The following is a 14,921-nucleotide window of genomic DNA, read 5'->3' as shown; positions in this document are numbered from 1 at the left end:
AATAATCACACTAGGCTGTATCGTGATTCTTGTTTTCCATCTCCAAATTTAAGACCTTTAAAATTATTAAGACAATATACCATTTAAGATATAAACCCCCAGTTTCACGGACAAGGCTTAGGCTAGTCCTAGACTAAAATGCATGCTTCAGCTGTTTTAACTGAAAGAAAGAACTGAAAGACCCTTGCGTTCACATAAAAAAGGTACACTTTGGGCAATAATTTTCTTAATTTCTTTACTTGAAATGCCATTTGTGTGGTGTGAATGAGTAGTGACCAAGAACACAGTTTCAGCATGGTCATACATGAGGTTCAATTTCGGTTTGGATGCTGCCTAGGAATGTAGCTGCCTATGTAGCATGGCATCTAACTAAAGTTTGAATTAAAAAGGAAGAACATTTTGTGAGATGTATATCATCTTTACTTTTACTGTATGTGGGGAACAAATGTGCATTAATGTGAGACATGCCTAACTCAGTTAAAAAAAAAAAAAAAACCTGCATTAAGCCTCCTACTACAAGCTCCCTTGCATCAAACAAAGGAATTCAGAGAGCTTCCTGATGTCTCCATGCATAAAGCAGCTCAATCTCCACCAGCCGCTGGGTGATGATCCACTGCAGGTCTCATATATCGTCTCTCCCTCATAAACAGGTGAGAGCCAATCTATTAACGGCATCTCCATCCATATATCTGATCTGTCTCTGAGGGGCGGCACTAAATAATCACGGTAGTGAAAATCTCTTCCCAGAGTGATTGCATACAGTAATGAAACTGGGATATTTTTGGAGGGTGGGTTGTTCCTCCATGTAGACTCATGGTTCCCAACTTTTTGTTGTCACTTTGTTTTTATTCAATAATATTTAAATATTGTATACTGAACTATTTTAGTCATAATAAATTATAATAAATTACATTTCCTGCCTTTTAACTTGTGCTTTCCTAGCCAAAGCACAATACAGGGTCATGGTGGTTTTTTGTGATATCTGGCAACCTTTCACATTTAATGAAAAGAATATGTTTGTGTGAGGAAAGAGTTCAGAAGAGAGTCGAAGTAGAGCCACACAATTATGCAGACTGAAGAGCAGCTATTTGTAATGTCGATGATGGGTTGGGAGTTATTTAATAAAGTGGTTTGAATTACACACCTTGTAACCGTGTTATTTACTTTGGAAACAAAAGTTATTTTGCAGCCATATTTGACCTTAAATCAAGTTTCTGTACACCAGTTGCAAATTCTGACACCCCTAGACCCCAGGTTGGGAATCACTGGTGTAGACAGACTCAAATTACCAAGAACAGTAGTTTGAATCCTAGGACCAGCTGGACACAGGGTTCGTATAAATTTTTAAGAATGAAATTCAAGCACTTTCCCAGCACTTTCAAGCAGTGGCAGTCAGTGTTTTTTCCAAGGGTGAGGAAGCTGTTAATAATAAAATATATAATAATTATAATTTACTTAATGAAAATCCTTATTCGTTATTGGCCACATATTGCAGTTTAAATGAACACAATGTGTCCATATACAGTGTCTAACTGCTGTCTCAACCAACCAATCAGACTCCAAGGTACCAGTCAATATAAACAATTACTAAATTAAACATTAAATGTTTTAAAATTTGAAAATGTGATGAAAAATTATGAAATTATCATTAGCAGAAAGGGAGTGTGCCATTTTTAACTATGAGCAATACTTCGTTAACAGCAACTGCATATTTAAACCAGAAATAACATAGGATAAAATTAAGAACATTAATGTCGTCATAAGAGAGAAAGCTTAAACCGAATGCTGATCTAAAATCAGCTCCATGTACTTAAAGCTACAACATAGTATGGCCTATATGATGCCATCAGTGCCCAACTATTTTTGCACTGGCATTCAAAATATCCTTTTGCCTCACAGGCTTACCGTATTGCTTAGAACACTTTTTTTTTTTTTTTTCTTGGAAATACATCTGAAAAAATGGAGTCGTCTTATATTCAGAATCTAGAATTTTACGTCGATAATACACCGACAATAGGGATCGCAAAATTATTAAATGAGTCATCATTTATTCTGAACATTACTGTAATTTTCATTAACCCAACACGGGGACATGCAAAGAAACATGCTTCTGCCCTATCATAGCTACACTGCACCTGTGGGCCTGTTCCTGGAATGTTTACTGAAGTCTGGTAATGAAAACCATAATCGAAGTAATGAGTAATAAGACTCAAAGTCCATGAAGTCTGTTAAGCGGATTAAACTCCACAATAAAGAGACTCAAAATGATTTTTTAGATGGTGGTATGTATGTTTACTGAACATCCATATGAATGGTGCTGGTGGTCAAATTGTGGGAAAAGTGGAATGCAGTGCAAGAGCCATATATTCACTGAACTTACACTTCAAAAGTGAACAGTAAGATGAATCCAATTTGATAGGCCTGGGTAAACAATATTGATTTCTCGATTTTAATCGATTCTCATTTTTACGAACCGATATCGATTCTTAAATCCCAAGAATCGATTAGTCTAGTCTGTTGATGAATGAACAGAACATGTAGCGCGCCTCCCATCCAATAAATCGCAATAATCTTTGTGCTTTGTTACTTTTGATATGAAGCAAAGTCTCAGATTTCAAATGACGTCCATCTTATTATGAGATCCAAAAAATAAATACCGTTTTGGCGCTATTTAATGTGACGTGACAGATCGCTTTAGCGCCTCAGTTAAAGAGAAGCGTCAGCACGGAGCGAATGTGAACATCCTCTCCTCCGCTTTAATACTAGTTACAGCACGAAATAAACATGACTAAACATCTGAAGGTATGTTAAAATATACAGTACAACTTACCGAAATCCGTATCATGTCTCGTGTAATAGCTCAATCAGTGTTTCAACCTCGGGAAGACATCAATAAAACAGCTTGTAAACAATGTCACATAATGTCACATTTACCTCAGAAAAACATATTCAGTGACCATAAATTCATTAGTCAGCTAGAAAAATGAACTCTAGAAAGCAGCATTCTGATAAATATAGCTATGCACTGTTACATATTCATTATAATGTTTTTCAATATTTAATCCATGTTTGAATAAATCAGTTATGACAACCACGATTTAAATGTTTATATTTAAAAAAAAGAACGAATTGGAGTAGAAATATGATTATGTAATTCTAAACTTTATTAATTATAAAAAAAAACCATAATTGAGTGTAATTAAAGTGTTTGTATATAAATAAGTTAATTTTAACCATTAATATTATAGTAAAGTAGTAGCAACTGACTCCCATGTGTAGTTTACAGCATTAGTTGAGAGATTTATTTCCTCTAGAAAATGTGCCATGTACTGTAACTGATATACTACATCCAAAATAATCGATATCGAATCAAAATCGTAATCGAACCGAATCGCAAGCATGTGAATAGAAATCGAATTGAATCGTGAAAATTGAGTCAATACCCAGCCCTACAATTTGACTACCTTTTCTTTAAGCAATCATTGGTTTGTAGAAGGAAACGCAGTTCACACTCCAGCACTGTTTTTCGGTTCTCTCGCACTAATGTGAAACCCAGTACTTTGAGGTCTTAACGTGCAATCTGTGAAACCAAACGCCCATGCGTTATTTCAACGTGATCCCTGATAACTAGCTAGGTGGCATGAACCTTTTGTGGGTGTGAAAACTTGTCCATGGTCATTCTAATGGCAAGTTTTCTCTTGGTAAAGAGCTTTTAGCTGAATTCAAGCAAAAATAAATCTATCAATGTCACCAAGGCTGACAGTAACCGGCTCTGTCGAATGAAAGATCTTTAATTGACAACCACATAAACATTATTAAAGATTACCTTTCCACAAAGCTCACGCTTTTTAAAGCAATAAGCTTATGATACTATATTTAGAGGAGAAAGCAAATGGCAAGCTAATAGAAAATCTCACATGGAGGTGTGTTACCTGAGCATAATAAACAACTTTTGAAACCAAACACCCTGATTGTCATGTATAAAGCCCTAAAAAGATAAACCTTATAACTATTATCGTAGTGAGACAGACAAAACAAATTCTTAGGGGGTTGAAAATGTTTTGTTGCAGTTACACAAAAAAATGCAATATGAAGCCTATTTCTTGATAATACGGTCTCACGGACAGGTTGGAACTAGACAACAGCCCTGCCAGGAAAATATCCCACAGAGACAGAAGGAAATTTTTGGGTACTTCGTCATGTATAGCCACTTTCAAGTCTTTCAGTGGAAGTGTACAGGACACCCTCCAGATTGTGTGAAGTTTCCAGAATGCAGGTAGATCTTTATACATCAAGATTAAGAACACCAAAGACCCAAATGGATCTAAAAACACCTGGAGATGAAGCATATCTTCAAACTCAAACCAAAGCCAGATCTACTGTGTCTGAGCAGATCCAAGACAAATGTACTTCATGTCTCCAGCATGGCTCAACATAACCCTTGTTCAACACGAACACTATTAGCAAACAGAGACAACCTGCCCAGATCAAGCAAACAGACAGAAATCCCTTCATCACAGGACAGTAATCTGAAGTCACGGTGCATCATTAAGATTTACCTTTAACATTTTGCGGTAATGTTGTCTATTCGTCTCAGAAAAAGAGTTTGGACTACAAAAGGCCTCAAATTTTATAAAACCTAAATCCATTAATTCGCATGCTCTTTATTTCCTTATTGAAGCTTACAGCTACAATGATGGAGGAAGATAACCGGGATATTTCTGAGTCACATCCTAGTTCTCTTTTGAGACTACTTCTGGGAAGTGCAACTAAACAAAGACTAATAAAGAATCTGATCCCAGAGGGAGGGGGGAGAATTCTTAACTCTGTGGCTTGTGAGAGGGATTCCCATAAAATCCTAACATCTGTGGTTTACTTTCAGTATGCTGAAATAAAGGACACTCCAAGTTCTAAACAGTTAGTCTAACAAAATGTTGCAAACTGTTCCCAGTTGAGTTGGTAGAGGTCAAACAAGTTTAGCTGAGTGAAAAGGCAAGTAGTTCCAGAGAGAAGAAAATCATATGCTTCAAATGTACAATATTAAAACACCATTCTAAGCAAACCCAAATATTTAGGGTTCTAAAATAAATAAATCGGTTCAACATCTTAGCAGACAAGTTCTCATTGCAACCCATTCCTGCAGGCAAACAAACAGAATTTTACTGCTTATGTAGTTTAATATTTAATATGATTCAATGAAGCTTTTAACATATCAAATCCAATTCTGTAGTAGTTCATAAAACAAAATGACATATGGTCAAATTCATTTATACTTTCCAACTGTGGATATGTGAAACAAACATTGGGCTAAGTCAAACTAACAATAAGTCAAGAGTGAGAAAAACAATAAAACACCTGTCAGATTAAAAGACATGACATGAGAGGAATATTACATATTACCAATCTCAGATTTATATAGTGATAAGTTGTAAGATAGGATTTCAAGCCCTAGCTCTGCTAGTTAAGCTCACTCATGTGAAGTCAAAGGCAGCCAATTATACAGGGCGTCCTTAAGGCTTGTTTAGTTCAGGCTAGTGGTACCAATACACTTTTTTTCCCTTTCTTTCTGTCTATCGCTCACTTTCAAACATATCAGGTCCATGGTACAGAGCTTTATATACAGGTAGACACGATAAACCGGTAGAAATTTGTCAACTGGTAGACATTTTGGACTACCGCCTCTACCGCGGTTAAGCTCACGTGACATTGCCGTACTGTGCCGTCACGAAAGTTCATCAATTGTGTGCATTTTTAAGCATTGCAATTTAAAAGCAAATGATTTTAAAAGGGTTAGTTCACCCAAAAATGAAAATTCTGTCATTAAAGGGATAGTTCACCCAAAAATGAAAATTCTGTCATCATTTACTCACCCTCAAGTTGTTCCAAACTTGTATACATCTTTTTGTTATGTTGAACACAAAGGAAGATGCTTTAAAGAATGTGGGAAACTAAACAGTTCTGGGGCACCACTGACTTCCATAGTATTTTTTTTTTCTACTATGGAAGTCAATGGTGCCCCAAAGCGGCCTGGTTACAAACTTTCTTCAAAATATCTTCCTTTGTGTTCAACAGAACAAAGAAATTTTTACAGGTTTGGAACAACTTGAGGGTGAGTAAATGATGACCATTTTCATTTTTGGGTGAACTATCCCTTTAATTACTCACCCTCATGTCGTTCCACACCCGCAAGACCTTCGCACATGACTTTGGTGCTCTGAACCACTGATTCGAAACAAAAGGTTCGTAAAGCTTTGAAGCTTCATGAAGCAGTGTTTTGAAATCGGCCATCACTAGATATTGTTGAATAAAGTCACTTTTTTTTTTTTTTTTGGCGCACAAAAAGTATTCTCAACACTTTATAATATTAAGGTTGAACCACTGGACTCACATGAACTGTTTTAAATATGTTTGTAGTTTGTAATGACAGAATTTTCATTTTGGGGTGAACTAACCCTTTAAGAAAGTGACCCTTATTGGGCTTGAGCGGTCAAATATACACACTGCTCAAAATGCCCATTTTTGCTAGTACCCTCCCCCCTTCCATATGTAAAGTGCTTTGAGTGCAGAGAAAAAGGGCTACATAAATGGAACAAATTATTAATTATTATTATGCTCTTAAACACTGTAATTAATGCCTTAAGTGAATGTAAACAGTTGAGAAAGTGTATGTGTATCAGTTTATTAGATCAGTGCATCCAGTCTTAAAGTAACAGTAGCTTAACAAACCTGCTGCCATTTGTATCAATGTTAATCAAACAACAAAAGACAAGAGAAAATCACTCACTGCTCTTGACTGAATAACCTTTGCTTTAATAAGAATAAATGTATATTTAATTTACACAGTGAAGATCATGAAGTATTTTTTGTACATTTAATTACTTGTACAATTTATGTAGTATTTCTTATTTCTAGTGCTTGAAGGTTTTCAGGAAGGTCTATTTCATTTGTCTGTTTTATTGTAGTTGTCCTATTGCTTGTAATTAGTTTCTTTGTTTTTATTTTAATCACCAACTGTTTACTTATCTGTAAGCTTGAGGTTTTTTCCGTTTTATTAATTTAAACCCCCCATTTTAAAACTGATGAGATTATTATTAACTATGGGTTTACAAATGCTTTAGAAGCCTTGGAAGCTGAATCTTGCGATTATGGTATGAGGCGTTGCATTTCCGACACAAGCTTGAGGTGTTTGGCTAAATCACAATTCACTTGGCCAGCTGGCAAATCAGAGCACTCTAAGCTTTTCAGAAGGAGGGGCTTTGTAGAAATCAGTGCTTTTCAGACAGACTGGGAATAGAAGAGCTACAATAATGTATAGTATGTGAAAAATAATTGAAGATTAAAGCATGTTAGCTCTTCTATTAACCCAATAATCAAAATAATGAACTTTTAAAATAGCATCATATGACCCCTTTTAAAGTAACAATGCTACCTTTGCCTCCACTGTCCTTGATGAGTCCTAATCCTTGATAACACATCTCAAACAGGCCTTGACAACACTAAGAATCCTTGATATACTACACTGGGTTTGGCACGTTTGGAACATTTTTTTTTTTCTTTTGAATTGTAAACTTTCCCAATATGACTTGTTACAACACACAGGACTAGTTGTACTTGAACAGTCATTCATGTGTTTATAAAAACCCATCCAACTTACTACTACTTCGCCTTTAAACTAATAGAGGAGAGCAGATGAGATGGAATATAAATGAAATAACAGTGAGGAGAAAAAAGAAAAAAAAAAAAAGTTTATAAGACAATTTACTTTGTTCCTCTTACGGGACACAATTTGATTGCCCTTGTTTGCCATGTTGCCAACGCTAGCAGATAAATGATTGATGAGGTAAAGTTTCCAACTCAAACAGAACATGGTCAAAGACATACCGAGTCCATGGCCATTCATGCCAAATCATCATGGAAAAATCACCAGCACAACAAGAACCTGTATCTAATAAACTGGCTGCAGAAACTGTTCGCCAACAAGATCGATGTCATATCCAAATTATAAGTCATACGGACTACATTTTTTTTTTCCTTTTTGGAACTTATTTACAAATACAGCTTAATTTAATTGTTTTGCTATTTTCATAAAATTTTGATTTTCATTTGTATTTTTAACCAAAAGTGTGGAGCTCAATTTCTGGGATTGCTGGAACACACCCCCTTTTTAAACGCCTGTCTATCTATATTCCCGCTTCTAAAAGCAACAAAACAGCTGACGCTGGAAGACAGTGACCTTGACTGAGCGCGAAAGTGATCTCTAGTATTTTGCTCTGCCTTATTTCACTTTGACTGCCAGCGTACTTCACCATCTATAGAAGTCAAACAGAGTTGGCCATCCTCCCATCAGCTAATTTTAGGCAGTAGTCTCCAGAGTGCAGCCCCCACAGTGAGTTTGAGAGAACTCTTCCTACAGCAGCAGAAACGGGGGTAAGATTAAATCACTTTCACGTGACATGGGTAGTTTAGGTTTAGAGGGTGGAGAAAATGTATTAAACAAGTGTTTTCGCAATTCTGGTCTATATTCATATTCATATTTCAAAACCAAGAGGTTCTCATTCTTGCTGGTTGTAAGCATGCAAATTTGCAAACAAAATGATTATATATATTATATTATTACACGATGCAATACTCGGGCGTTGAAAACTTTTTGAATTTGAAGATAATGGTAAATTGTATTTAATTTGTCTTCCGGGAAACATGCCTCTTCTGTTGCTTCTGAAGGGCAGTACTAAAATGAAAAAAAAAAAAAAAAAAAAAAAAGATATTTCAACAAAATAAGAAAAATTTGGACATCTTCATCCTGTTCAAAAGTTTTCACCCCCCCGGCTCTTAATGCATTGTGTTTCCTTTTGGAGCATCAGTGAATGTTTGAACCTTTTTTAATTGTTGTGTTTGAGTCCCTCAGCTGTCCTCAGTGTGAAAAGATGGATCTCAAAATCATATAGTCACTGCTGAAAAGGGTTCAAATATGCAAAAAATCCTTGAAAACTGAAGAATCCGCAGGACCTGGAGGATTTTTCTGAAGAACATTGGGCAGTTTAACTGCTCAGAACAAACAAGGGACTCATGAACAACCATCACAAAAAAAAAAAAAAAAAAAGTCGTAGATCATCCAGGTAACCACACACAGTATTAAGAACCAATGGTTCCCGAACTTTTGAACGGGGTTATTTTAATAAATTCAGTTATTTTTTTGTCTTGTGGACTATATGTAAACAAAATATCTTACTCAAGACAGTACTAAAAAAAATAACATTTTTAACAATATTTTGTTAAATTATTCACATTTTCAGATTTTGCAAGGGGTTTCCATACTTTTTCATGCAACTGTATATACATAATGCATTCCCAAGTATACATGAACTGCACAAAGATCAGTTTAATTGATCAGGAACCTTCAAACACCAGTCAATCACAAACTCTATTTAAAAAAAAAAAAAAAAAAAAAAAAAAAACTATTTTGCAAGTCACTGAGCAGTACATCCAAACTTCCCTAACAAGTTCCCTATTTTAAAAATGTAACCTTACAAGGCAACAAAAGAAAAGTCAGAGTGATACGACCAAAATCTTATTTCACTATTTTATTTCATTATTTTATCTTTATTATTAATAAAAGAACAAAGATGCAAATTAAAAATAATAGGACAAATACAATAAGATACAAATGAAATAAACCGTACTTTAATATTTTCAGCTACAGTAGGTGTATTTACTGTAACAGTATCATTCAAGTAAGAAACTGAATAAACAAATGTAATAAAACACTACATTGACTTCATAGGAATTAAATATACACTGATTCTCAAGGCTACTGAAGTTATTCAGTCAAGAGCAGTGAGTGCTTTTCTTTATGTATTTTGTTGTTTGATTAACATTAATGAAACAGACAGCAGCAGGTATATTAGGCTGCTGTCACTTTAAAACCTAATGCACAGATCTAATATACTACTGAACTGTTTACATTAACTTAAGATATAAATGACTGTTTATGTAAACCTTGTGTGTATTTGACAATTTTAGCACAATAAGGCTTTTTGTGTATGTGAAAGTTTAACCAACAAGGCTTTAAAACACATGCAAATAATACAATTTTGTGATGGTGAAGAACTGCAATGTCATGTGAGCTTAACCCTACCACCGCATTGCTAAACATGATGTGAATGTACGTCGCATTGTACAGTATTTTGGGATGGTGGAGCCAGAACTGCAACTGATAGAATGCGCACATACTATGATCTCTCTTCAAAGGCAGATTGTGGAGACATTTTAATTGTTCAGAATTTAAAATCATTAAACACATTTTACAATGTCACAGATTTCCCCCTACAAACCAAATCAATCAGTCAAGAAGTATAAACATACTGTGTTGGCCTATCTATCAATAGTTTTAGATTTAGGGTTGTCACACTTTTTGTACAATTAATCTCCATGACATTTCCATGGAAAAGTCAAAAAAATCTGGACCAACAAAGAAATACATGAAGAACACCTACAAAATGTACACATGAAATATCACACAAACGTGTGAGAGTTTAATCAAACATCTGAGATGGACATGATTTCCAGAAGCATGACCATGTTTACACTTACTTAGAGACATGGCTGAAAGTAAGATTCCAAAGATGACAACCTAAACCAAGATAGCAGAATGTGATGCAATCATAGTTTTGCTTCATACTAGCACCTGCAAATGCTATAACAGTTCAAGTCAATTTCCATTAGACATGCTACTTTTAACCCAATGTTAACAGTTATGAGCGCATAGGTACCTAAAAAGGAGGCGAAAGTGTAGGATTCACAAACTTAGCCAGCTGTAAAAGTGGGGGTGAAGTGAACTGCCTCAGACAGATTGTGACTTAAGATGTAATCCGGCGGGCAACAGCAGGGGCTTGAGTGGATTAGTTACCCACACCTATGTGATTACACCACTCCTCATGCAGGACACAGGCCGAACCGACAGCTAATCAAATGCGCATTTTCTCAAGCATTAGCTTCATTGTACTGATTAAAATGAGAATGGCTCTTCAGTCGCAAATTGTTTCTATGGGCCTGTTTACACCTCGTCACTTCATGCGTTTTTACTAATCAGATAGCCATCTGATTTATCAAAATTATTCCATTTTACACTTGGCGACATAAATGTGTCTCCGCAAAACAGTTATAAATCCGATCTTCAATTCCCGTGCTATATGCAGAATTAGCAGAGTTCACATCACCGAAAGCAACAAGTATAAGCTGCATTTTATTGATCATCAGCTAATTTCAAAATCAAAGACCGCAATAGGAGAGAGCGCGACAACAGCACTGGTAAGATCATTTAGTCTCATTACTTTTAATGAAGATGATTGTGTTAAGCATCTGCGACTTTCATTTGCGGCAGTTTGTGCGTCTTCAAGATAATAAATGCATACTACTTGCAGAATGTACTCATAGTAGAAGTAATACTTTAAAACTCTATATGAACATTCCAGCATTTGTTCTTTGCATAAAATGTAGGATAGCCGAAGGAATGAAGTGAAGAAACAAACAGATCTAATGGAGGACCATAAATCCAAATTGAAGGTGGTTTGTGACAGGACCTCAACAGGAGTTTACCCATATTATTATCAGATTTGTTACTCACCACACATTTTCAAATAGAACTGCACTTTTTTTTTTTTTTTTTTTAGTTAGACAAAGTTCATTCTAAGTCTCTTTTTTAAATTTTGGCAGTCCATCAATGTGACATTCAAGGCATTTCCTTTGATGCATTCAGGAAACAAGATGGAGCAAGATGATCTTACAATAAAAATAAACAAATTTAGCCACCATTTCAACATCCAAACTGAGGTTGAATATATTTACAAAGGATCCCTGCAATCAGAAGATATTATTTGATTATATATGCAACAGGGCTCTAAACTCATCTATTACCAGCTGTTTTTACCCTATTGTACAAAGTACTTTCAAAACATCACTTCCTTTCCCATGGTGAAGTGAGAAGAATGGTTAAGACCCTGCCTGTTGCATTGTAGGGTCAAATAGTTTTACAGGGTCAGCATAGCTTTAGAACACAAGGGAAATTGTTTTACATCAGTGGCGTTTCCTGACTGGTAATTCCACAAGGACTTTAGTTGTATAACATACACAGAGAGCTAGAGATTTTAGAATGTTTTCAATGATCTATTAGTGAGAAGGAATTATGTGCTTCAGAATATTTTTAAGAAAATACAGATTAATTCCCAAAAAGAACAACTCTGCCAAGCTCAAGTGAAGATAGTCCAACTTCAACATTCAGTATAGTGACCAAAATATTAGTAAGTGCAATTAATTGTCCATTGTGAGATAACCATAATGCTTTGGAATATCAAACCGATTTCAGCTGAGCACTAATTCAGTGTTTTATTTGTACATACCTGTAGTACCGGGACTGGAGGTACGTTGAGCAGACTGCTTTGGAGACATGACTGGCTGAGCCAAAGTCTATGACTTTCACTCGGTAGGGCTGCCGTACAGGGTCCACCAGCATGATGTTCTCAGGCTTCAGGTCCGCATGAATCAGTCCCATGGCCTTCAGTTTTTTTAGCGCTGTGGCCACCTGCTGAAGAATGGGACGGATCACCTTCAGAGGTAGCGGGCTGAATTTGTTTTGCTTGAGGAAGTCGTACAGGTTCTGCTCCAGCATCTCAAACACAAGGCAGGTGTGGCTGCGGTGCTGGAAACACTCAAAGGCTCGCACAAGATTATGCTCGTCTGCATTCTCGCTGCTGAGGCGGGCCAGGATGCCCACCTCAATCTGGCCCTGTCGTGCATATGATGGATGATTCTTCAAGATCTTCACTGCCACGATCTCACTGGTGCCTCGTTTCCAGCATTTCACAACCTGGCCGAAAGTACCACGGCCGAGGAAGTCTAATACCTCATAGGTGTTCTTCAACGAGCAAAGCAACTCATGCTGCACCAACTGGTAGTCTCCATCCCCATTTCTGGAATTTCCACCTTGCTTTGCAGGCCCTCCACCGGCCGCCGCTGGCACTGCAACCGGTGGGTTTCCCACGTTTGATTGCAACATTGCAGGTAACATTGACAGGTCCTCTACAATCTGCATTGCGCTCCCCAAGTTCTCAAGCTCCCCGCTCTTACGTTTCAGCCCGCATCTGTGGGAGCTGTCTTGCAAGTTAAAACCTCCACAGTCTTCCCGTTCACCCTCGTCCTCTCCTCCACCACCTTCACCTTCACCTCCACCCTGTCCTCCACCTCCTTCTTGACTGCTGCTTCCCTCTCCCCTACCCCTTCCAACTGCCCCTGTAGCTCCACTGCTGCAACCCCTTCCTTTGTCCTGGTGCTCTGGCCCTTTGTCCTGAGAGGAGATACCCCCTTTTTGCTGCTGTGCCGCTGTGGTGGTATGCTGACGTCGCACACCACGTACAGTAGCCGTCTGCAATGGAAAATCCTGCCCGCGGTGCCTGCCAATCACAGAATCTCGCGTCTTGAACGAAGCGGTGAGTTTTGTCGGGTAAGCAATGCCAAGGGTTCTACCATTCAAGTAAGTCTGTGGGTAGGCCCTCTCATGGTAAACACAGTTCCTGGGCTCGACTTTGAGTTTCTTCACACTACAAAAGGCACTTGTCTGAGTTTGAAAAACATGTGGTGGGTAGACCAAGACTTGTGAGGCCATACCTGTGAACACAAGAAAAACAGATACAGATCATGCTCCACTTTCGGTCAATGTTTATGTGGTATGGGGGGAAAGAAAAAAAAAAAGTCACTAATTGTAACACTTTTCATTTTCAAACAAAAATTTACATTTAGGGCTGGTACACAAGGAACACATTTTTGCTGTTAAAAATGAGATGCAGGTCAGTGGAATGAAAAAAGCGCAAGGTCTATCAACACTTTTTTTAAAAAGTTGAACTTCTTTTAACTTGAGCGCCATGTTTTTAGAATGCAGTGTCATGTGTGAGATGCTGCAAAAGACGTGAGATGCGAGCACAATGGTTAAATACGTCCATCTAGCGTGTTTACACTGACAAACAGTGATTGAACGGCATCCAAAACTGATCAACTAATCAGCCTTTATACAGTTGTGCTCAGAATTATTGGCACCCTTGGTAAATATGATCAAAGATGACCGTAAAAATAAATCTGCATTGTTTATCCTTCTGATCTTTAATTCATAAAATTAGCAAAAATCTAACCTTTCATTGAAGGAAAAGAATTGAAAGTGAAAAAAAAAAAAAAAAAAAAAAAAAAAAAAAATCACATTATGAAATAAATGTTTTTTCTCCAAAACACGCTGGCCACAGTTATTGGCACCCCAAGAATTTTTTAATGAGTAAAATATCTCTGAAGTATATTCCCATTCATATTTACATTTTTTTGTTAGCACACCAGGGTGATCATGAACATGAAATTGTCCAGCCATGAGTATAAACATGAGGAAACACAAAGGCCAAATTCTCGTAATCATTCACCACAATGGGTAAAACCAAAGAATATAGTTCTGATGTGCAGCAAAAGATTGTTGAGCTTCATAAAATAGAAAGTGGCTCTAAGAAAATAGGGAAAACCCCCATTTCCATTATCAGGGCAATAATTAAGAAGTTCCAATTAACTAAAGATGTTACAAATATGCCTGGAAGAGGACATGTGTCTATATCGTCCTACTGCACAGTGAGGAGGTGAGTTTGAGTGGCCAAAGACTCTCCAAGGATCACAGCTGGAGAATTGCAGAGATTAGTTGAGTCTTGAATCTAAGGAAGCCTAAAAAATTTTTAAAAAAAAATTATCAAACAGCACCTACATCCCCACAAGTTGTTCGGGAAGGTTTTAAGGAAAATCCTCTGCTCTCATCCAGAAACAATCTCCAGCAGACAAGACTAGAACTTTAAACAGGACCGGCTTCTATGGTCAGATGAAACTAAAAAAAAAAAAAAGAGCTT

General features: G+C 36.9%; 1 protein-coding gene across 3 annotated transcripts in view; it reads right to left on the bottom strand.

Moving 5' to 3' along the window:
• hipk3b (homeodomain interacting protein kinase 3b) overlaps positions 1-14,921 on the bottom strand; it is a 74,094-nt gene that overhangs the window by 46,822 nt on the left and 12,351 nt on the right. For all 3 annotated transcript variants that reach the window (XM_051871013.1, XM_051871011.1, XM_051871012.1), the window contains exon 2: positions 12,396-13,659. In XM_051871013.1, coding sequence (XP_051726973.1) covers positions 12,396-13,657 — 1,262 coding nt within the window. In that variant the 5' untranslated portion in view covers positions 13,658-13,659. The remainder of the gene's footprint in view (positions 1-12,395; positions 13,660-14,921) is intronic.

This window comes from Ctenopharyngodon idella, chromosome 18 (assembly GCF_019924925.1).
Source record: "Ctenopharyngodon idella isolate HZGC_01 chromosome 18, HZGC01, whole genome shotgun sequence".
Classification (NCBI taxonomy): domain Eukaryota; kingdom Metazoa; phylum Chordata; class Actinopteri; order Cypriniformes; family Xenocyprididae; genus Ctenopharyngodon; species Ctenopharyngodon idella.
This window is presented reverse-complemented; position numbering and strand designations above follow the sequence as displayed.